The sequence below is a fragment of the Lissotriton vulgaris genome, chromosome 11, assembly GCF_964263255.1.
Source record: "Lissotriton vulgaris chromosome 11, aLisVul1.2, whole genome shotgun sequence".
NCBI lineage: Eukaryota > Metazoa > Chordata > Amphibia > Caudata > Salamandridae > Lissotriton > Lissotriton vulgaris.
Window position 1 is genome coordinate 178,388,333 of NC_141699.1, and position 24,650 is coordinate 178,412,982.

Here is a 24,650-nt window from a genome sequence, read left to right on the forward strand (position 1 = left end):
GAACGGGCGTGAGAGGTCGGCGTGGTACTGCATTGGAGTTTAACGGTGTGCGGCGTACTTAGCATTACCATTAACGCTATAAAACAAAAAAAAATATAGCGCTTCACACGACACGTCTAGGTTTCTAAGTGCTCTAAATAAAACGCGTTGCTTTACTAATTGAATGGAACTCGTACGAGTGAGCAGGTATGCAGGAGGCATGGGGTTGTAGGGTGCGACGGAGTCAATGAGGTGTAGTGGTGTCAAATTGGTGGGGTCGGTGTAGGACTCACTGACTGGTGTAGAGATACTGTAGGGGAGTGGGGAGGGGCTAAGTGTTAATGGGTGTTGGACGAGTGTGTCATGTTCATGCGAATGGTATGAGTGGACGTGACATGGTAGTTTTGTGGGTATACGTGTTGGGTTGTGCTCTAAGTGTGTGGCATGTGTATGTGTTTGTGTAATGTACTTATTGGACATTTGATGTGGGTGTGTGGTGTCTAAGATGACTCAGTGGAGCCTATAGGTGTGATGTGGGTGGATGATATACATCAAAGTGTAGATGTGGTTATAGATGGTTTGTGTGTGTGTGTATTTAGCTTGAGTGTTTGGAGTGTGTGCAATGGGTGGGGGAATCTTGTAGGGTTTGAGAATGTAAGCGGTAGGTTCTTGGGGTGAAACCTATGAGTCTCACACCAAGGGTGGTCATAATAGTGGGAGGGTGATGTTAGATTTTAGAGAGAGGCTGAACGGAGACATGTATATATCAAGCTGTGGGACGAGTTTTGAATGCTAATGTAGAGTTTAGGATTTTTTTATTTGTGTGATAAGCAGGTTTATTAATTGAATGCAGGAGGATTATAGCAGTGCAGTCCAACGTGTGATTGTTTGGAAGTGGTTTTCTCTCGTGGTGTAGAAGATTTGGGGTGAGTGTAGAGTGGTTAAAGGGGTTTACAGTGCATGGAGGAGTTGGGACAGTAGGCAGGATATGTGTTAGCATAGTCTGTGTGTGTGTGGCGCTCTGTGTGTGTGTGTGTAGTCTGTGTGTGTGTGTAGTATGTGTGGCGCTCTGTCTGTGTGTGGCGCTCTTGTCTGTGTGGTGTGTAGCGCTGTGTGTGTGTGTGTGTGTGTGTGTGTGTGTGTGTAGCGCTCTGTGTGTGTAGCGCGTAGCGCTCTGTGTGTGTGTGTGTAGCTCTGTGTGGATAGCTTTTTTTGTAGGTGGCTCTATGTGTGGGTGACTGTGTGAGAGTGGCTCTGTGTAGGTGGCTCTATGTGAATGACTGTGTGGATGGCTCTGTGTGTGTTGCTCTGTGTGGGCGTAAATGCAATAGGTCATGCATTTGCGAGCGATTAAGCTATTGGCATTGTAAATGACAATGCCATTTATTTATGATTAAAAAAAAAAAAGTCATGAGCAATGCCAATAGCTCTACCTTTAATAATGCCGAGACCATTGCATTGTAAATGCTTGTCCTGTAGTAGGGGATCTCTGTGTATAATCATAATCTAGTGAATAGTCCCGCCCATGTGCGTGGACCCCGGCAATCAAAAATAATCTCTTAAGTTGTCAAATCATGCAGACACTGCAAGACACTTAAGAGAGAATTTAAAGACAAATAATGCAGCCTATATCCAAAGGCTGCACTGTCCAGTACTTCAACTAGAAATTCCACCAAACAACACCACACACAACACAGCCTGCAGTTTCTACCATAGAGAAACTTGCCTCCACCAGTAAAAGACTGTGGAATGATAGAGAGGAAGGCATGGACAGACAAGCCCCATAGGCTGCCATTATGTGGCTTAAATAGGATACTGTGCCTTTAAGAGAACTTTCCAGAACTTTCTCCCAGTATCCCAGAATGCATAGCAGGTCCCTCTTACTTCCAGTTCTTTTTTCCGGCTCCTGCTAACAGGACCCTGGCATTGAGCTCTCACTTGTTTCAAGGGTTTATTGGATTTTTTGTCACTTTTTTGTACAAAAGTGTTTGAGTATATCTTTCTTGGTGCTTCTCTTCTCCCCTGTGTGTTGGTTCAGGCTTTTTAGGGCTCTAAAATGCCTGGTCTTTTCGACAAGTGCCCAGCATGTGGAAAGAAGAAGGCCAAGAGTGATCCACACGACATCTGCATCGTCTGTCTCTCTGACACACATGTCCCTGAAGACTGTGACATCTGCCAGCAATTTTCAGCAAGGACCCTGAGGGACAGGCTGAAGATTAAGCTTCAAGGCCTTGAAGAGAGACGACTGCAGGCTGCAGGTGGGTCTGGGCAGGCTGGGAAGGTTCCCTCTGCCTCTGCTGAGGCCTCTGGGGGGCTCCCCAGAGGCAGGAAGACCAGCAAACGGTCCCGGTCTCAGTCTGCGTCGATTGCATCGACGACGACGTTGAGAGGGATGACGACGGTGTGTTCCCCATCTCCCCGGGGCTCCGGGTCGAGACGGCGTGACGATTCGACGTCGAAGGGCCTGGATAGGCCGCCGTCGAAACCACCGTCGACTGCATCTTCATCGTCGACGTCGGAGTCGACCTATCGACTTCGAAGACGGAGCGAGAAGCATCGGCGCTCGCCGTCGAGGCAACACCGCCGATCGCCGTCGAGACAACGGTCGACGTCGAGGGGCTCCTCGACGTCGAGGACCTCGAGAAGGAGGAATCGACGCTCGTCGTCGGGAACCGAACGGTCGATATCGCGGAGGCGGCGTACGGCGTCAAGAAAGAAGAGGTCAACGTCGCGGAGGCGGCGTTCACCGTCGTGTAGGAAGACGTCGCGGAGGCGGCGTTCGACGCCGGAGTCGCGGAGGCGACGTTCAACACCGGAAAAGCGACGCTCAGCGTCGAGAAGGAATAGATCGGCGTCTAGGAGTCGCTCCACCTCTCCTAAGCGGCGCAAGAGGAGTTCTGGCGCCAGAAGTCAGGCTGGATCTAGTGGAGGACGCAAGAGGAAGCGGTCGCCTGCTGAAGGGGCTGGATCTCAGTCCCCTTCGCCGAAGGGGTCACCGGGCTCGGTGTACTCGGTGGTATACACACCATCTCGGCCTAGGTCTCCACCTCCGCCTGTACCGAAGGAGGACCCTCCCACCAACCCTCCACTTCCGCCAGGCCGACCACTACCACTGCTTCTACCGCATGGGCTTGCCCCTCGGTCGGTGATACCTCCCGTCCCTCCGCCGAGGTCCACGTCATTACCTCCTCTGCTGACACCTCCTAAGGGGACACCGAAACCTAGACCCCAGGAGGAACCGAGGAAGACTCCCCCACGGAAACCTGTGGAGCGGCCACGGGCTGGCAGATCACGCTCTCGCTCTAGGAGGAAGGAGCGATCGCGCCACAGATCATCCACGTGGTCGAGACACCGCCATAGGAGGCACAGATCTCGCTCTCGCACGAGGTCCTCAGGGACCAGGGACTACTCTCCGACCTTGTCGGGATCACCGGACACAAGGGTGTCTCCGATTGATGACCTGGTGGCGTTCCATGATGTTCTTTTGAGAGGCGCTGCAAAATTGGGCATATCTTTGACGGTGCCCACGCCTAAGACATCTGTCATTTTCGAGACACTGAACCAGAAACACCTGTCTCGTCCACTGCTGCCTCTGGTGCCGGGCCTGGAGGAACCGGCCATGGACCTTTTCCTCACCCCTGCAGTGACGAAGGCGGCTCCATCGAGATTGCTGAAGAAATACCGGGCTCTCGATTCGGACCCGGCCTTTCTAAGGGCGGAACCTCCTCCGGATTCTGTAATTGTGACGGCGGCCCGCAAACAACATGCCACCACCACCGTCATCCACGGTTCCACCGGATAAAGAGTCTAGATGGATGGATTCAGCTGGAATGAAAGTATGTGGAACATCGGCAACCTCTATGAAGGCTGCGAGTGCCACAGCTTTGTTGGGACGCTACGACCGTGCCCTCTAGGACTCCCTCCTGCAGTTTGCGGAACACTTGCCTCGCGAGAAGCGGGAGGACTTCCAGGAAGTGCTGAAAGGGATGCTGGTAGCGAATCAGATTATCAGCGCTGCAGCAGACTCATCCCTATTTGCGGCAGATTGTGTTTGCCATGGAGTTAACCAGCGACGTCACGCCTGGCTCCGCCTTACGTCACTGAAACCGGATGCACTGCAAAGGGTAGCCAACCTTCCATTCTCTGGCGAGACCCTTTTTGGGAAACATGCGGACGACGAAATGGCTCGCATGAAGGCGGAGGCCGAAACGCTCACGGCTGTGGGCCTGGAAAAGCCCAAAGAAGCGAAGAAATCGTACCGCCCATTCCAACTGCAGTTCGGTGGGCAGGGCAGAGGACGTGGCCAACCTTCGGGACAGTCACAGCAACATCAACTGTTCCGTAAGACGTTCCAGAAACGCCAGAAGGGCAGAGGAGGCCAACAATCTGCTACAGCGACCAAAGGCCCGGCCGGGTCTAGGCCCTGAGCACTTACTTCCCCCGGATCTGTTACCCACTCCGGTAGGGGGAAGCATTCAATTTTTTCTGGCAGAGTGGAGAAAAATTACTCCGGACAAGTGGGTGCTGAATATTGTTTGCAATGGATACAGTCTTCGGTTCACCAGACCTCCTCCAGCAATTCCACCGGTCAGCTCGCAGTTTCAGCTGCACGAGCTTCAGGGGGAGGCAGATATCCTGTTAAGGAAAAGGGCGATAGAAGACATACCTCTGTCTCAGAGAGGAAGAGGTCTGTACTCCCGGTTCTTCCTGGTTCGCAAGAAGGACAAGAACGAGTTCAGGCCCATTCTGGACTTGCGACAGGCAAACAGATGGATTCGCAGGGAAAAGTTTTGCATGCTGTCGTTGCATCCGATTTATCCTCAGTTGCAACAGGGAGACTGGCTTGGTGCTATAGACCTACAGGATGCGTACTTCCATGTGCCCATTGCACACAAACATAGGAAGTTCCTGCGGTTCCAAGTCGGCGCCAATCATTATCAATACACAGTACTCCCATTCAGACTAAAGTCTGCGCCGAGAACATTCTCGAAGTGCATGGCGGTGGTAGCAGCACACCTATGGAAGAACAAGGTGTTTGTCTACCCGTACCTGGACGATTGGTTGATCAAGGCATCCTCCTTCTCGGAAGTGCGAGCACACTTCCAGAAGACGTGTGTTCTCTTGAACAAGCTGGGGTTGCACATCAACTTGTCCACTTGTCCAAGTCTGTCCCGACTCCGGTCCAATGCATACAGTACTTGGGAGCCTCCATCAATACGCTGTCAGCTAGCGTGTCTCCTTCGGAAGAGCGACGATTATCTCTCCTTCGGAAGGCTCAGGTTCTTATGACAACTCCATCTACAACAGTGAGGACGGTGTCTTCTCTACTGGGATCGATGGCCTCTTGTATCTTCCTGACGCCACACGCACGGCTGCACATAAGACCGCTGCAGGAGTGCTTGGAAGACCAGTGGGATCAGAGGAAAGGATCTTGGGATGACGAGATATGACTGTCTCTGCATGCTCTTCAGTCTCTGAAGTGGTGGTGTTCGGCGGAGAATCTCCTCAGAGGGGTTCCCTTCCACAAGGACATTCCCACGCAGACTGTCGTGATGGATGCTTCTCTCCTGGGGTGGGGAGCGCACTCCGGAAACCTACAGATTCAAGAAACGTGGTCCCCGATGGAGGCCACGTATCACATCAATTTCCTGGAACTCAGAGCTGTTCACTTCCAGACCAACTCTCTGCTTGTACAGACGGACAATACCACCACGATGTATTACCTCAACAAGCAGGGGGGCTCGAGATCACGCACTCTGTCGCAGGAGGCGCAGGCGATCTGGCACTGGCTCCTAGCCAGAGGACTGACGATAACGGCTACCCATCTGCCAGGTGTGCAGAATGTTCAGGCAGACGCACTGAGCAGACTGGTTCAGGAAAACCACGAATGGGTCATAAACGACGAAGTACTAGGAGAAGTCTTCACAAGGTGGGGAACTACAGACGTAGATCTGTTCGCCACCGCCGAAAACAGCAAATGCAGAGACTTCGCCTCCAGGTACTACCAGCAGGGAACGCTGGGGAATGCGTTATGGATCAACTGGTCAAACAGCTTTCTGTACGCTTTTCCTCCCATTCCCCTTATTCCGGCGGTGCTCATCAATCTGGCCCGGTCCAGGGCTCGGATGATACTCATTGCCCCAGAATGGCCCAGACAGTGGTGGTTCACGGACCTACTTCACCGGTCTCTCCTTCCTCACATTCGGCTGCCGTGCAGGCCGGACCTTCTCACGTAGTTCGGCGGACAGATGTTACACCCCAACCTCTCGTCTTTGAGTTTGGCGGCATGGCTCCTGAGATATGGCCATCTGAATCTGCCCGAGGATTGCAAGGACATACTGAAGGAGTCTAAGAGACCTTCCACTCGGACTTCCTATGCTTACAAGTGGAAGAGGTTCTGTATCTGGTGCCAGTCTAAGAACCATGACCCGACGACGTGCAAGGAAGATGTCATCCTTCCTTACCTTCTACATTTGGAGCAGTCTGGACTTAATGTTCATTCCATTAAGGTTCATCTCGCTGCATTGACTGCCTACAGGAAATGCCCTTCACAGACTTCCTTCCTCCATATCCCTGTGATCAAAGACTTTTTGGAAGGCTTGAAGAAAGTATTCCCTCCTGTCAGGCTTCCTTTGCCTTCATGGGAACTGAATGTGGTGCTGTCCAGGTTGATGAAGGAGCCTTTTGAACCTATTCATAAGGCTTCGTTGCAGCACCTGTCCTGGAAGGCGGCGTTCCTCGTGGCCATTACATCGGCCCGCAGGGTGAGTGAAATTCAGGCGTTGTGTTGCCAAGAACCTTATACTGTATTTCATGCTGCTAAGGTTGTTATGCGTACTCACCCTAAGTTTCTTCCCAAGGTTATTTCTGATTTTCATGTCAACCAGACCATAACTTTGCCTACTTTTTTTCAGAATCCTTCATCTCCAGCGGAAAGGTCTCTCCATTCCCTGGATGTGAGGAGGGTGTTGAAATTTTATCTGGATAAAACCCAAGATATTCGTAGGTCCGACCAGTTGTTTATCAATTATGGATCAGTCAGGACGGGTCTTGCTACCTCTAAGCAGTCCATTTCTAGGTGGATTGTATCCTGCATACAATTGTGTTACCAAAAAGCTAATAAGACCTTAGGAGGTAAGCCTAAGGCTCATTCCACCAGGGGCAATGCTGCCACGACAGCCTTGTTCCGTAACGTGCCGATTGCTGAAATCTGCAAAGCAGCCACTTGGAAGTCGGTTCATACCTTTGCTAAGCATTACTGTCTGGACACTGATGCCAGGGCAGATGCTCAGGTTGGACAGGCTTCTCTGCGGAATTTGTTCGCACAATAGTGGTGTTAATTTCTTTCTCCACCGCCGCTTTGGTGTGGGGATGGGCTTGCAATTCTATTCACTAGATTATGACTATACTCAGAGATCCCCTACTACAGAAGGAGTAGTTTCTGTCCTGTATCTCCAGTTCTGTACTAGGGGTATCTCTGTTATAGTCATAAGCGCCCGCCCTCCTCCCCGGTGGAGATAATTCTTCATGTAACGAATGCTACAGGTCTGGCGTGCTACACCTTCAAAAAGAACTGAAAGTAAGAGGGACCTGCTATGCATTCTGGGATACTGGGAGAAAGTTCTGGAAAGTTCTCTTAAAGGCACAGTATCCTATTTAAGCCACATAATGGCAGCCTATGGGGCTTGTCTGTCCATGCCTTCCTCTCTATCATTCCAGAGTCTTTTACTGGTGGAGGCAAGTTTCTCTATGGTAGAAACTGCAGGCTGTGTTGTGTGTGGTGTTGTTTGGTGGAATTTCTAGTTGAAGTACTGGACAGTGTAGCCTTTGGATATAGGCTGCATTATTTGTCTTTAAATTCTCTCTTAAGTGTCTTGCAGTGCCTGCATGATTTGACAACTTAAGAGATTATTTTTGATTGCTGGGGTCCACGCACATGGGCGGGACTATTCACTAGATTATGACTATAACAGAGATACCCCTACTACAGAACTGGAGTTACAGGACAGAAACTACTCCTTTTGATGTAGGATCACTTGATCTGCAAATGCAAGGTATTGAACCAAGACATGGGCATGTGACTTACTGCACTACATGTGCCCTCTTTATTCCTATGCAGTTTGCCGTTCTTTAAAAGGCCTAATGTCATAACCACAATAGACGAGTAGGCAAATTAGAAAACTTTTCTGGCTGTGGCCAAGAGCATCCACAGCAATACCATGACCTGTGAATACTGGAGAGATGCTGGAATGTTGAGTGACTAATTCTGAACGTTTTTTAATGGCTTTATTGTAATTAATGTATCATAAAAGCTATAATGATGAATCTTTGAAGCCACACACGTGTTTTCTTAACTAAAAATGCAAACCACTATTTCTGTCTAGACGTTACAGCAGCAAGAATGCAAACTTCTGTACAGCCGAAAGGAGGGACAGCGACCCGAGAACAAAGGGAAGAATCGATACAAGAATATTTTGCCATGTATGTATTGCATTTCTTAGATATATTTTGTGCTATAATAAATTGGTCCCTTGGTCTGACTGAACTGACTGAACATGTTCAAACATGATTTGCACTTTGCCAGAGAAACTCTCAGAGAGCAAGTCTTTTTGTACTTCCTTGGCTATTAAAAAAGGAAAATATCAAGTTTATTGATTATACTTATGCTAATGTACTAATAATAGTCAACAGGGCATACTGCAGTGTATTCTAACAACGAGAACTCCAGAAGAACCTATGTAATGCCACTTTTTCTTCTGTCTTCCACATTTGATTTTACCGAATGAAGTCAATTTTATTTGATGAGGTTCTTCATTTACTTTTTTTTGTATTTATTTATTTTTATTGAGAATTTACCAGACACAGTGTAAATGTGTAAATGCATTAAGTTTATTATACAGAGAATTATAAATACATTTAAAATAAATTTTATCCAGCAGTATACAAAAATAAAAAATAAAAATAGAGAGAAGCATTAAAAAACCGATTAGTTAAAATCTGATTAATTGATTACTTAGCGTGGGACCTTAAAACCGAGAAGCTGTCCATTATATACATTATCATACACTAACAGTTTAGCCCCACAAACCAGCTCCTACATCCTAGTAGCCCTCCAGGCAGCCATGGGAGCCCAAACCTTTAGACCAATATCTCGTGTTTTTTTACCCTTAAGCTCATACAGAGCCGCCTCCTCATTGTGAAATGTTGGAGCCTCCGTATCTTTCCAAGCAGCTGAGATTAGAATACGGAGTACAGCTGTAGAGATGAATACCAGAGTTTCAGTCTCAGCATTGAGATCAAGTTTACTTTCACATCCTGCAATCATCAATGTTGGGAATAGATTTATTTTAACATCTAGCAGCCCCTCCCAAAATACCTCGATCTCCTTTTTGATCAGTTTAAGTTTTTCACACTGATAGAACATATGTATGAGATCAGCTGGACCCTTTAAACATCTGGGACATCTGTTATCTAACCTTTTACCCGAATCAAATAACTTAGAGAGCTGTAATATAAATTAAGCAGTCTTTTAAAATGTTGTGCTTTCAAATTAGAGGAGCGTAAGAATCTTTTATCCATCGATAGTGCCCTATCAAGGTCCATATCCTGATCTTCCAGTTTCGCGGCCCATGCTGTCTCAGTTTTTTCCATATCATCCTGAGTTTCCTCCATGAAAATCCTATAGATTCCTTTGATTCTTCGCCCTCCCCCTTCAAGTAATCCAATATGCTGCACCTATTGCCTAGGATAATACGGGGCCTCTTTGATTTAATTATATTAGCCACTTGGGCGTACTTATAGTCTTGATTACCATGGAGGAAATATCTCTGTTTAAGATCTTCTAGGGATCTGATCTCATCCCTGACTATGATTTGCCCCAGTGTCAAAATACCCTGACGCTCCCAGTGTTTCCAGCTACCATCATTGCACAAGTTAGGGATTAGGCCAGAGTACCAGAGGGGCGTATGCGGATTGAATCTGGGAATTCCCAGGAATTTCTGCACTACTACCCACACCCCCCAAATACTTTCCATTGTTTTATACCTCGCTTTTTTATAGTACTGTCTCTCTGTTCTCCTTAGTAATACACCGGTTGCCTCCCTACCTAATATCAACTCAAAGATAGAGGGGATGACATCCTGCCTATTGAAGCTGTTTGATTCATTTACCAAAGGATCAAATAGAATTGCCATCTGCGTCAGGAGACAGGACCAGTGATAATACCTAAGATTCGGCAATCCCAAACCTCCTCTTTCCTGTGGCAGGTACATACATTTTAAGGATCTTCTGACTTTACCATATTGCCACAGAAAATTCATAAATATGGCTTCTATTGGTTTGATAAGTTTTTCCTCTATCAGAAAGGGGATAGCCCGAAATTTATATAAAATCTTTGGGAACATAGTCATTTTAATAACGTTGGCGCGCCCTATTATTGAAAGATGTAGTGTGTCCATCCTTTTTAGGTCTCGCCTGTCGATGCGCATGCGCATCGAGCAAGCGAGAGTATTGGGACTTATCCACTCTTTATCCACACTGCAAGGAATCGTGGCGATTCCTTGCAGTGCCCGTGACTTTTAAGCTCAATGCGCATGCGCATTGAGCTTAAAAGCGCGTGCACGTCCGTCTTGGTTTACCCGCTCCGCCCCCTCCCCTTCCCGCCGTCTCGCATTTCCCCTGCCGCATCAAAGGCTTTCACGGCCGGCCGGCCATGCTTTCAGTTTCACCACCGGCCGGCCGTGTGAATTACATTCCAAAGCCCGCTCTCCCTGCTCCGCCCCCTGCTCCGGCCGAGACGCATTTCTCCTCCCTCCTCCCCCCTCCTGGGTCAGGTTACCCTGCTTTCTAGTTATCACTTCCAACTGTTCCCGTGTACTCTTTTGCCACATATCGCTGCCTCTGCCCCCCTCTGTTCTCAGCCCTCTCCTTGCCCTGTTTCCATCGCCCCTTCCTGCCCCGTGTTCCACTCCTATGTGCACACATCCACCATCCCAGCATCCTTCTGTTCTTGTATCCCCTCCTTGCACTGTATTTTAATCCCAACTTCCTGTGTTCCACTCGGTGTGCTCATCTGCCCCCTCACCCCCTCTAGTCATCCCTCTTTTTGCCCTGTTTTCATCACCCCATCTTGCCCCCAGTGTTGCACTTTGTGTACTCATCTGCCATTCCTCGCCTCCCTCTGCTTTCATCCTTTTCCTTGGCTGGTGTTTTCATCGCCCCTTTTTGCCCCCTGAGTTCCACTTCTCTGTGCACACATGTGCCACCCTCTCTTCTCGCCCTCTCCTTGTGTTTTCATCACCCCTTACTGTCATGTTTTCCACTGTTTGCTCATTTGCCACTAACTGCTGCCCCCTGTCCCCATCTGTTCTCCCCCCACTCATTGTCGATGTTTTCATCACCCTTCTCCTTCTCCTGTGTTTTTATCGCCATTTACTGTCATGTTTTCCACTGTTTTCTCATTTGCCACTAACTGCTGCCCCCTGCACCCCTCTGTTCTCACCCCTTCCTGCCCCCTGTTTCCCACTATGTGCCCTGTCTGCCACTCCTCGCGCCCCCTGCACAGCTCTGTTCTCTCCCTTCTTCTTGCCATGTATTTTCATCACCCCGTCCTGTCCCGTATTCCACTCCGTGTGCCCATCTGCCGTCCTAGTCATCCCTCTTCTTGCCCAGTGTTTTCATCACCCCTCTCTGCCTTTCCCAATACTCTAAACCCTATAGCTGAAACCTCCGACGTCACCACGCGCTTCTAGTTCCTCCCCAAAGCTAGCTTGGTTTCACGGACGCATTCTGTACTAATATTTTTTTTTAAGCGCCTCGCTCCTCACATTGCAATAAACTGTTTGCTGATGAAGTGCTGTGAACGTATTGACGTGTCCGTGTTTTCATGTATGTGCCTAGCATGGCCGCGGTATGTTCCTTTGTGGTCACTGTCCTAATTCCTTAAGTGTTTCCAGCGCATATGGTTTATTGTTTTTGGCGATAGTGTGAATTTTGTGACGGGCAGTCCCCTCCATGGTGCTCGTGTTTTGCTGTTAGGTTTCGCAACCTTACCCCCTCACGTGTGTCTGGTTACAGCTGAAATGTCGTCATCGAGTTGGCGGGATGACTGGGCGTGTGAAGTGACCTACAGGTCACTAGGTCGAGTCCCTGCAGGGCCGACACAGCCCTTCATTCTCCCGAAGCCATTAGTTGAGCTCTATTAAATTGGTGTAATAGGTGACGCCTTTTCAGCACAGCGCTTAGGAGTTACAGTCTCTGTGCATATGAGCTGTAAGCTGAAACCTCCGACGTCACCACGCGCTTCTAGTTCCTCCCCAAAGCTAGCTTGGTTTCACGGACTCATTCTGTACTAATATTTTTTTTTAAGCGCCTCGCTCCTCACATTGCAATAAACTGTTTGCTGATGAAGTGCTGTGAACGTATTGACGTGTCCGTGTTTTCATGTATGTGCCTAGCATGGACGCGGTATGTTCCTTTGTGGTCACTGTCCTAATTCCTTAAGTGTTTCCAGCGCATATGGTTTATTGTTTTGGGCGATAGTGTGAATTTTGTGACGGGCAGTCCCCTCCATGGTGCTCGTGTTTTGCTGTTAGGTTTCGCAACCTTACCCCCTCACGTGTGTCTGGTTACAGCTGAAATGTCGTCATCGAGTTGGCGGGATGACTGGGCGTGTGAAGTGACCTACAGGTCACTAGGTCGAGTCCCTGCAGGGCCGACACAGCCCTTCATTCTCCCGAAGCCATTAGTTGAGCTCTATTAAATTGGTGTAATAGGTGACGCCTTTTCAGCACAGCGCTTAGGAGTTACAGTCTCTGTGCATATGAGCTGTAAGCTGAAACCTCCGACGTCACCACGCGCTTCTAGTTCCTCCCCAAAGCTAGCTTGGTTTCACGGACGCATTCTGTACTAATATTTTTTTTTAAGCGCCTCGCTCCTCACATTGCAATAAACTGTTTGCTGATGAAGTGCTGTGAACGTATTGACGTGTCCGTGTTTTCATGTATGTGCCTAGCATGGACGCGGTATGTTCCTTTGTGGTCACTGTCCTAATTCCTTAAGTGTTTCCAGCGCACCCTCACCCACACTCACCCTCACTCACCCTCAACACCTCACACTCACTCACCCTCACCCTCTCTCACCCTCTACCCTCACACACCCTCAATACCTCACCCTCACCCTCACTCACACTCACCCTCACTCACCCTCACCCTCACTCACCCTCATCCTCACTCACTCTCACCCTCACTCACCCTCACTCTCACCCTCACTCACCCTCACTCACCCTCACTCTCACTCACCCTCAACCCCTCACCCTCACTCACCCTCAACCCCTCACTCACCCTCACTCACCCTCACCCACCCTCACCCTCACTCACCCTCACTCACCCTCAACCCCTCACACAGTGCAATAGGTCTCGGAGCATTTGAGTTAGAGCTTTTAAAAATTTTTATGGCTTTTTTTTTTAATTCTTTAGCATTGGCTACAGGAAACAAAAATGCTAAAGATTTACAAAAAAACCCATAAACAATTCTAAAAGCACTAACTCTAATGCTGCGAGACCTATTGCATTTCCAATGCTTGTTAAATCTGCCTCCATTGATTTAATTAGAGTGGTGAAGTTGTCTCTGATGATGTGCTCCGGCTGAGCGTTAATCGTTACCCCTAAATACAGCACGAGTCGACAAACCTAGAATCTGTTTTGACTATATTCTTAGAGCAAAGCACCTGGGTCTTTCCCTCATTTAAACGATATCCTCTCTTCCTCGGCTCCAGCAGCTGTAGGGGTGGAAGGATGCTCGGTCTGTGCGGTGACCTTCACCCTCTGACCCCGGACGTCACCCCCGGCCTCGGATTGTTATCTTCACCGTCCCAGGCCGAGGGGGAGAGGGCTCTGAGCAGGTGTCTGCGCTGATTTGGCCCTGCAGACTCCTTAGCTCCAGAGAGCGGCTGGAGCTACACCTCCAGTGTCCTCAGATTAAAGGTAAAGAGAGGAGATTCCTGAACTTGTAACAAGATGAAGGGTATTGAAGAAAACATGACTATACTGGAAGGCTATCTGACACTCAAGAAGAACCAGAAATGATGCCAAACAGTAATTCGAAATACAACAACTCAGTAGGAGACAGAGAATCTTGTATGTGAACAGACGTATCCTACAAGAACATCAAGTGTGCTCTGACGGCTTCAAGAGGCTGACGGCTTCCATGCTGCCGGTCCCAAAACATCCAAATAAATTAAAATCGCAATAATTACACTGGCAGAACACATCCAGAATAAAAATATGCTAGATACCAAATAAATAAATAAATAAATAAACGATATCCTGACTGTTCCCCGAATAACTTAGTGATATTAACCACTTCCCGCAAAGCTGCATTGGGTTCTGTAGAGATGACCGCCAAATCATCAGCATATGCCAAAGTTTTTGTTTCGAATCCCTTAGTAACTACAGGTTTAATTGCAGGGTTATCCATTATCTGGTGTATTAAGGGATCTATATAAAGCACAAATAAGATGGGTGAACACGGGCACCCCTGCCTCGTCCCACGTGTGATATAGATCTTCTCAGAGCTTTCACCCATCATTTGAATCTTGGCAACAGGACTCGAATACATTGCCTGAATAGCCTTCCGGAATCTTGATCCAACCCCCCTTTCCTCAAGCACTTCCCACAGAAAGTCCCACCTAACGCGGTCAAATGTAATGAGGTTTTATAGACCGCACTTCTGCCCTGAGGCCTCGTAGCGCTTAGGACGGGTGGGTGGAAGCAACTGTCAGAATGTGCATGTTAATGAAAAAGAAGGGTCTTCAGCCGTTTGCGGAACTTGAATAGATCTGGTTCACTGCGTAGGGTGAACTGCATAGAATGCTTTCTCTGCATCGAGGAGGACCATTGCAACCCCCCCCCCCAGCAGCATGGATGTTGAACAGCGTAATTGCCCGTCTAATATGGTCCGTAGTACCCCTACCCGGGATAAAGCCATGCTGCCAGGGGGAAACCAGGGTCCCAATGATCCTCCCCAACCGGATTGCCAAAATCTTGGCATATAGTTTGTTGTCCGTATTTATCAGGGATATGGGCCTATATGAGCCTGGATTTTCTTTGGGCTTCCACTTTTTATGAAACACCACTATATTGGTGCTCTTCCATGATTCCGGGATTTCACCCGTATTTATAATCCCATTAAATAAATCGAGTAGGAGTGGGGATATTTCAACTGATAGCTTTTTATATACCTCTAAGGGTATGCCGTCGGGGCCCGCAACCTTCCCTGCTGCTAGATCTTGTAAGGCCACTGATAGCTCATCCGGGGTGATATCTTTTTCAAGGGTTTCTTTATCACCCTCAACCAATTTAGTTCCCAACTCCCCCCGCTCTGCCCTTGGGATCTCTGCAGTTAATTCCTCCTGATACAGTGCTTGATAATACCTTTTAAAAACATTCAAGATTTCTATCGGCTCCTCATAGCTCCAGTCCTGCTCTACAATGCGCGTAACTACATTTTTGGAGGCAACCTGTCTAATACGGAGTGCAAGTGCCCTCCCTGCTTGTTCCCCTGTTTCATAAAGCCTGCCTCTCTGCGCTTGGTATTCCGCGGCTGCTTTTTTTGCCAATTGATTCTGTATCTCTGCTTTGATAGAACGTACTCTTTCTAGGCTCTCTGTACTCCCACTACCCTGAGAGGTATCTTTACTATGCTGTTCCTCGGCCTCCATCACTTTATTCATTAATTTTTCCCTCTCTAAACTGATCTTTTTCCTAATTTGGGCGGTATAGCTGGTGGTTTCTCCCCTTAAAGCTGCTTTATAACTGTCCCAGACAGTGTTTCGTGATGCGCTATATCTATTTGCGTCAAAGAAAGCCTGTGACCATTTATTAATATACTCCACATAGGTACTATCAGTTAATAGCTTTCTGTCGAAGGTCCAGGGCCTGTACTTTTTAACCGGTTTATTGGTATCCATCGTTAGTATCAGAGGATTATGATCCGAGATTATCATTGGTAGTTTACAATTTTTGACCCTGCTCAACTCTGTGGCGGTGATCAAAAAAGTAATCTAATTTGGAGTATTTCTGAAATGGGTGTGAGAAATAGGTAAACCTAGGGTTCCCCGGTTCGCTGTTCCCCCAAACGTCCCTCAATCCATGCGATTGCATCATTGAGCAGACTGCACGGAAAACCCTGGGTTTATGTCGGGCATATACGGTTCCCCCCACAAAATCTGCTGAAATATTCAAGTCCCCGCAAACCACAATGGGGGCTAACCACCACGTCAGCTCCTTTTCCATGCAGTCAAAGATCTCAGGATCAACGCTATTTGCCCCATATATCCCGCAGATGGTTACACCTATATTCATCTCACATAATGGCCATCTGCCCATAGTATCTGCCTTGGACCGTTTAACCCCTCCCAGACCCACCTTTCCTATGATAGCCACCCCCCTGATAGTTGAAGTTTGAGAGGAACAAGAGAGGATCTCATAGCCCCTTAGATTTAACCAATGTTTTTTCCCCCAAGGCAAGTGAGTTTCTTGTAGACACAAGATGTCCATCTGTACGGATTTTACAAATTCCTCAAATCTTCCTCTTTTTTTCCAGTCGTTAAGGCCCCCTACATTCAGAGAACAAATCCTAAGTTTGGACATACTTCTGTCTACATACTTCCTTCTCTTCAACCAACCAGATTATCATACTGGAAACATATTTGAAACATGGATCTTGTTTCAACTGTCTGAATACAATTACATTCACATTTGTGTCATAAATTCTCTTTTTTACGTTTGCCCCCCCCCCCACCACCACCCAACCTCCTGCCCCCGCCTGCCCCTCCCTGCTTCTGCCCTCCCACCCCCCCTTAGCCTCCTGAACCCTGCACCCTCCCTCGTGAAGCGCTCAGACATAGTCTGTGCCCGTGATGGATTGCAATAAAGTAGTGAGGACTACCTTAGTTACTACTTCATTAAGAAACCTCGTTGCCCCTAATAGCGTTATAGTGAAACAATCAGCCGTACTTCTAATATGTGGATTATACTATACAATTCTGAGGGCATCCAAAAACAGGGCAAAAAGATCGAGAAAAAAGCTTGAAAAGGAGATAGCTTAGAAGAAATTAACTGCCCACAGAGTCCAAATATTCCTGCGCCTTGATTTCTGACGCAAAATATTGTGTCCGCCCTTCATGAATTATCTTCAGCTGTGCTGGATTTGGATTTATCAGATATGCCTGCATTTTCCTATCCTGGAAAGGCTTGATCATTTGTCGCAGTCTCCAGCGTCTCTCGACCGTGGTATGACAAAAAATGACACACCTTCACTAGTTGTTTTAGCATCTGGTCTTGCTTTTTCGGCGATAGACTGTCTCAGCACAAAGTTACCCAGGAAGATTAAGATCGCCCTGGGTTTATCACCTTCCTTCGCATTGCGACGTATCTTGAATGGGGTACGATGTGCCCTCTGGATTTCTCCAGACCAACTCGAACTGGCTAGCTCAGGGAATGCAAAAAGTTTGATAACATAGGCTCTTACATCCGAACCTTCTGACCCCTCGGGTATACCTAGGACCCTTAGATTGTTCCTCCTGAGCCTATTCTCCATATATTCGAGCTTCCATTGAATGTCTGTTACCTGGGCACAATGGGACTCTACCTTACTAGTGGCAGCGGCGACCTCAGCTTCTGTTTAGACCACTCTTTCTTCCAGATTCGACACTCTGTCCCCCACATTGACACATGCTTTGGACAATTTCCTCACCACGCCCTGCATTTTCCTCATCGCTGCTTGAGACTTGCGGTTATCCTGCCGTGTTTCCTCCCTATGCGCTATGACTTCCTGGTGAATTGCTTCCAGCAGCGAAAGTTGAGTTGTTTCCAGACTAGGGCTCCCATGTAGCGGCATTGTAGATAAGTAGTCCCAGCTTAGACCCCTTTGAGGTTGCTCCTGCACTTTCGGAAGGGTAGTGGATTTCACTGCCGTTGCTGGACGTTCCTGGTCCGGGTCACTGTCTGATTCCACATTACTATCGTCTATAAAGGAACTGCGTTCCTCTTCCTCCTCTGACCAGTCCGCCTCCTCCGATACTGAGAAAAAGCACTCGCTGGGAACCTTCTCCCTGTCCAACTCGGGAACCAGGGTGCCTTTAGCACTTTCTACACCCAGGGGACCTGTATTTCCTGTAGGGGCTTCTGGGGTATGCGGGAGGTACTGGATCTCTTGGTTCATAGTTAGTATTGAAACAGGGCCAGCCTGTTCTTGAATAGTGACTCTGTCTCCATCTCCCTCCTTGCTCTTATCTTCAACTCCTACAAGCGGCTGCCCAGTAACCAAGCCGGATATGTCCTCCAGCGGGTTATCAATCCCTACAACGGCTATGGGAGTACCTTCGGCTACCGGGGTTTTGGTACATTCGCCATGTTGGGGGGCTTGGCTACCAGCATGACTACCAGCACTGACATCAGTACTAACACCATCGCCAGAGCAGGCTACAGTTCCTTTACCAGCCCCCTCCACCTCCTGGATATCCACACTGTCCCCCGTGTTCAGAGCCTCAGTTAATTTGCCCCCCTTCTCTTTACCGCTTCCGGTAAACATCTCCGCAATAGAGGCCGTAGCCTGACGGGTCCTGACAGTTGTTTGTTTGCCCTTTTCCCCCGGCTCCTTTAAGGGCGTCTGTACTTTCAGCTGTGTTTCGATCTCTGCTCCCGCTACTCCTGCTGCCCCTACCAGGTCGTTCCCAGCCTTCTTCTTTAAAGTTGCTTTAGCCCCCGCATTAGTTTTTGGGGCCATAACCCCTCCTCGCTGTCTCTCGCTCCTCCGTGAACTCGGCGCGCTCCTCGGGCTCCGTGACCTCCGCCCGCTCCACTTCACACGGCTTCCTCTGAGCTCTGCTCCGAACTCGACCTCCAGCCGCTCCGCCCACCAGCTCTTCCGGAGAACCAGCAGGAGGGAGACAGAAAAGCCCGGACCAAAGCTGCTGCCTCGCTGAGACGGCTCGCTGAACCCCGCAAGATCACCCAGCAGGTAATATCTGCATACATCTGATCACCAGTATGACAAGCTCCCGTACGGCTGCCTACACAGCGTTTTCCATCGGGGTTATTCAACACATGTCCTCACTGCTTGCTGCAAATCGGCCACAACTACGCGACTGCCATATTGCTTCCGTCGGGAGGTTCTTCATTTACATCAGAGAAGGGTCAACATTGTTATAGTCTGTTGAGTATGCTTATTAAGTCACTTATATTATAAATCTACTGTGGTGTTTCAAATAGAAATGTGTATTCAGATCCTGATCGATTGTTTAGAACACTCATGGAGAAGAATAAGTCATAGGTGTTGAGATGCTGTGGTATGTCTGCCTTCATTTGAGGAGTTTCTTTCCTAACATGGAAAGTCCGCATGCAATCTTTCCTGGGTGGTGGGTGCCTTTAGTCTCAAGGGACAATGAGGCAGATGCTTCCTCCTGTGTCTGAAAGAGTGTCTGCTATTGACCATGGAACGCTTGTTAATTTGCTTTTACGTTTTTGACAAGTGAAGAAGAAAGTTGGTCAGGAGCAGGGTTTTACTATATTTTGTCTGTGGGTTTTTTTTAAATGAAAAGTTTAAAATTATTTAAAGCATGTTTTGACTTCTCCGTAACATGCAGTTTTCAAACTATCTTGGGACAGATGTAACTGGTGGCCTTCACATCTGCTCCCTCACTCCAGTGAAGGCCATATTCCACATTGCTACCTACCAAATTATGGGGAATATGCAATTAAAACACTGTTCCATACTCTGTGAAACCCCTTATTTCTATTGATCTCAGTGCCTCCGTAAAACATAAAATGTAATTTGCTTTAGAATTCACAGATTCAAAATCTATGCATTATGATTATCCAGGTGGAAAGGTGTTGTCAGTGCTGGTTATAGGCATGGAGATAATGATTTTGATTATCATCTTCATTATTTCGGGTCTACAGAAGAAATAGTGTTGTAGAGCCCTGAAATCAATATTATATTCTTACCTGCTTATGTGCCTGCTCTACAGACTTCCTCTGCTCAGTACATGTACAGTACAAGTGACATGAAAGGTGGCTGGGCTATTTAAAGTGCTGGATTTTGGAACCATTGTAAATGCACACAGTATTTTTTTATCATCTTTTGACAAAAGGAGTATGAAAGAATGATGTCAAAATGCACAGACTACAACATTATGGACTGCAGATTTAAAGACCATCTGAAAGTATGTACATACAACAAGAAGCTGAATCTCTTGCTGCTATTAGCAGCTGACCCCAAATTAGCTATGAAAGAAGTTACCATAGAAATTTAAACCTGTCCAAAAGAGGTGCAAAGTGAGATTGGCTAGATTTGCGGATAACAACAGTTTAATATTAATGCGGTTCATGCCTTTATATTGTTGTTGTTTTTTAATCTACTTGTTTGAATTATTATTTGTACACTCTGTGTTTTCACTTAGACACAGTTGGGCCCCTGGGCTGACAAATAGATGGGTAGAACGTATTGCAACCCTGTGATTAACCTGCAGCTAAAAAGGGTAATTTCATGTGTATTTTTTTCTCTGATTAGTTGATCACACCAGAGTTATTCTGCATGACGGAGACCCTAACGAGGCTGTATCGGATTATATCAATGCTAACACCATTATGGTAAGCACTGTTGTTTGCGTTCTTATTTTATTATTACAAAATAGACTACAGTAAATTTAAAAGTTATCTTACAATTGCTGAGATGCAGGCATTTCGCCAGTTTATGGTAATGCAAAATTTGATATTAAAAATGTTAAGGGTGGCAGGGCAGCGGACTGTAGTGCCATACAAACCAGACAAGGAAAACAACATTTGTATCTTTTAACTTTACCAAAGTTAGATTTTTGGAAATAAGAAAAATACTGTTTGTATCTCATTGACAGGGTCTGTAGAGCCTTTGGACTTAGGAGTTCTTATTTTTCAGTGCCCGTTTTTTTTTTTTTTTTTTTTTTTAATTTGTACTTTTAATAAGAATTGAAGGTGTACGAAATAGATTGTGCAAACAGAATAGGCATCTACTTATATCACGGTTAGTTGCTGAAAGGTTAAAATGTTCTTGTTAGTGTGTAGGTGTGTTGCAGCACCCTTGTACGTCTGAGTCACTGCTACTCAACACAAGAGTCAGCCGACCTCCGCCTCTACCACCAGTCATTGTTGATTGCATTTTAAACTTCACAGGTTTTGAAAATGTATGGTGCATGGTTCCTCAGGAGAGGCGATTTGAGTATTTAAAGTGAAAGCATTTCAGCTGTGGTTGGAATTTAAGGCAAGCAATTGTTATTTTGTGCTTTCACTGTTTTTTCTTGGTGTGATGACTTGCTTCCTGCTCTGTGTACAATGTCAGCACGCATAGTGCGGGATCCTTGTATGGAGAGAGTGGATGTGCCTATGTGAAGATGTCAGTGTGAGGCTTAACTCCTTCAGACCACTTCTTCTAAGACGATTTTTACATTGCATCTCAAATGTGATTATGTAAACTAGGTCATATAGAAATGACAATCCTCCCACACTTTTCTTTTTGCGTGGGTGAGCCTTAATCTGCAGTATGGCTGGCTCCGATGTCATTACAGGACCGCAAATCCATGTTTTGCCTGCTGAAACTTTGTGGAAGAAGATTTATTACAACACATTTTACAGTTATTTAGCTGTGTGACATGTTTGTCATTGATATAATTTATAGAAATCGTAATCATAGTCATTTTCAAATATTGTTCAATGAATGTTGCACTCTAATTAAAGTTCAGAATGTAACTTTCAATGGATTTCCTCTCCTTTGTTTTTTTAGCCCGAAGGAGATTCTAAATGCAACAACTCTAAGCCCAGGAAGCGTTACATTGCCACTCAAGGGTGTTTGCAGAACACAGTCAATGACTTCTGGAGGATGGTTTTTCAGGAAAATTCTCGAGTAATCGTCATGACCACCAAAGAAGTTGAAAGGGGAAAGGTACTAGACATTTACATAAGCATGTACATTCATAAATTTTTCTATGTTAAGGCACACATTGCAAACCATTAGAAAACATGTATGGGTTGATAAAAATAAATGCTTACTGACCTTTGTTAAACCAACCAACTAGCATTTGCTGATATGGTATCATAGTTCATTACCTGATTACTCTAAGAAAGTTGTTTACATTACCTTCTACTAGATGGCTTTAATGTTATCCAATACTAGATGCGAAACACACACTCTCAGTTTGTGCAGATCATTTAAAGATTAGTTGTATCAAAGGCCATTGTTCCAATCGGTTCTCTCTCCATCACTGGGCATATGACGTGCCGGCTGCCATACAAATACTTGTTTTTTTACCCAGAGGGTCCACGGTCTCTGCTTGGGATATATCAGTAACATTTCAGTTGATAATTAAAGTATACCATGGATCAATAAAGTATACCATGTCATATTGTCATCTGTTCCTGCTAGGTGCATCCTGCTTTGGGCCTGCCTCTTCTCTTGGGGGTCGCATCTGATAGATTTTCCTAGCCCTCAAAGGTGGTGTCAGTCTCTGTGAAGAAAAGGAAAACAGACAAGCATTCTCTACCCCTTTCTTCGGGTTATGCCTACATGAGCGTGGGGTTGTTTAGAGAAGCTTGTATTGTTGCAAGTTCTTGAAAAGGAACCCCACCTGGAATTCCTAAAATCAGTACAAACACACACTTTGATTTTTGTTTTTGATAGTTTTTATGGATCATATGAATTATGATTATCACCATACTATAGATAGCTTGTGAGGTTATGAATATTGTTTTATAGTTTTATTATTAATAAAACATAGTGATCTCATACGACTAATTGCCTAATTTATTAGCCTGGAGCTCCCTGTCTGCCTTGTTGTATAAAAGTATTATGCTGTTTATTACCAAGTGAATGTAGTACGCGATCACACCTATTGCAGACTGAGGAGTCCTCAATTAAATGTCCCAGAAGACTGCATGCCCTCCCCCCACCTTCAGCAGGGAGAACTTATAAAGGTTTCTTTCCATAGCATTCCTCTGGAGCTGGTGGGGACACCCACTCAAGCAAGGACAAACATTAGTATACGTTGGTTTTGGAACACTGTTCATGCGAAAACTAAAGCCACATCAAGGTCATTCTACATGAAATGTTTTATCTCATAACTGTAACCACTGGTAATTTGGAGCAGCCAAGAAATTGAAAATTTTGTTTCAGATCAAGCCACATAAAGCACGTGACGGGACCTGTTTGCTTTATGCGAATGAAACCAGGAACTCAAATTTATGTTAAGGCCCCATTCTTAGCCTAATGTTAAGTGAATAGATTTTAACACACATAAATATACCGTAGTAACATCTATTAAGGCTATTTCCCCCCCAATCACTTAGTTTGCAAAGTAATGAGCTTGCTGTTATTAGAAGTAGAATTCTGTAACAGCGTTTAGGACTGTGCTCTTTGCCAGCCATGCATTCCAGACATAGTACTTAATTGCTTGACCATCCAAAAGCGTTTTGGACCTTACAATGGATAGAAAATGTCTATATAAATACCATTACAGTGCATTACAATGTTTCTGCCCTCCCACAGTTAGCTGTCTCTCTACCCTTACCATACCTTACCTTCAACTGCATTATGCCCATCTCTTAAACTCTTTGTACCGAACTCAGGTCTAATCCCGGTGTTTCCATTCACCAGGAATAGACCAACAACTCACTGCAAGTCAGGTCTCCCATAGAAGTCCCCACACGCATTTGTAATTGTTTTTATATAGCGTTTACTACCCCTGAGGAGGCGTCACAGTGCTTTTCGGCGAGTAGCATACAATTACGGAACCCAAAAAGGATTAGTATAGGGAAATATGCCTTAATTTTAGTGGTGGACATGCAAGTCTGTTAGTTGGATAATGGAGGGATAGAAGAGGGAAGAGTCTAGAAAGTGTTATTTGGGAAATCATAGTAGTAAAATGATGTTCGAGATGAGTAAAAGGAGAGATGGAGGAAGGAAGAGTTTTGCAGCGTGAATCTTTCTGGATTCACTATGCTGTGCATTATTCCGCGATCTGGTGGCTGGGTCCGGATTCGTAGTCTTTTTTCTCTTTTTTTAATTTTTTTTTTGTAGCCCAGGTGGGCGTCGACGTCCCACCATTTGGTGCACCTTCGTGACGTCGGCACGCTTCCTGCGGAAGCTCCCACCCTTGGGCGCCATCTTCAGATTCTTTTTTCCGCTGTTAGGTCTGGATCGTCGCATGAAGCTCCGGAGAAGTTTCAGGAGAAAAGAAGGAAATACACCAAGTTTTGAGGAAAAAGGACCAAGGAAAGTCGAAGAAGAAGACCTCCTAGAGCCAGAACGAAGAAAGAGGAGAAAACCTCGTGATATTCGACGGCCAAGGAGAAGGCGCGCGCAGGGGGCCCCCTGAGCGAGCACATGGACAACACTCCATTCAAGTTCTGCCGTAATTGCCACCACAAGTACGCGCAGAGGACCAGCATCCGGTCTGCAACCTCTGCCTGCCGATCGACCACTCCAGCGAGGATTGCAACGCCTGTTCAATCTTCACGCCGAAGACTTTGAGAATTCGAGAGAGACAGAGGGTGGCCCACCACACGATGCAAGGGAAAGGGACCACGCCGACCCTCTACCAGCTGGGTGCCTCCTCCGACGAAGAGGAAAACATCTCCGAGGGA

The 24,650-nt window shown here is 46.6% G+C and overlaps 1 protein-coding gene across 2 annotated transcripts in view; it reads left to right on the forward strand.

Annotated features, from left to right (window-relative positions):
* Positions 1-24,650, forward strand: part of PTPN11 (protein tyrosine phosphatase non-receptor type 11) — a 582,335-nt gene that overhangs the window by 347,217 nt on the left and 210,468 nt on the right. For both annotated transcript variants that reach the window (XM_086943082.1, XM_086943081.1), the window contains exons 7-9: positions 8,364-8,460; positions 20,551-20,630; positions 21,796-21,954. In XM_086943082.1, the coding sequence (XP_086799208.1) occupies positions 8,364-8,460; positions 20,551-20,630; positions 21,796-21,954 (336 nt within the window). The remainder of the gene's footprint in view (positions 1-8,363; positions 8,461-20,550; positions 20,631-21,795; positions 21,955-24,650) is intronic.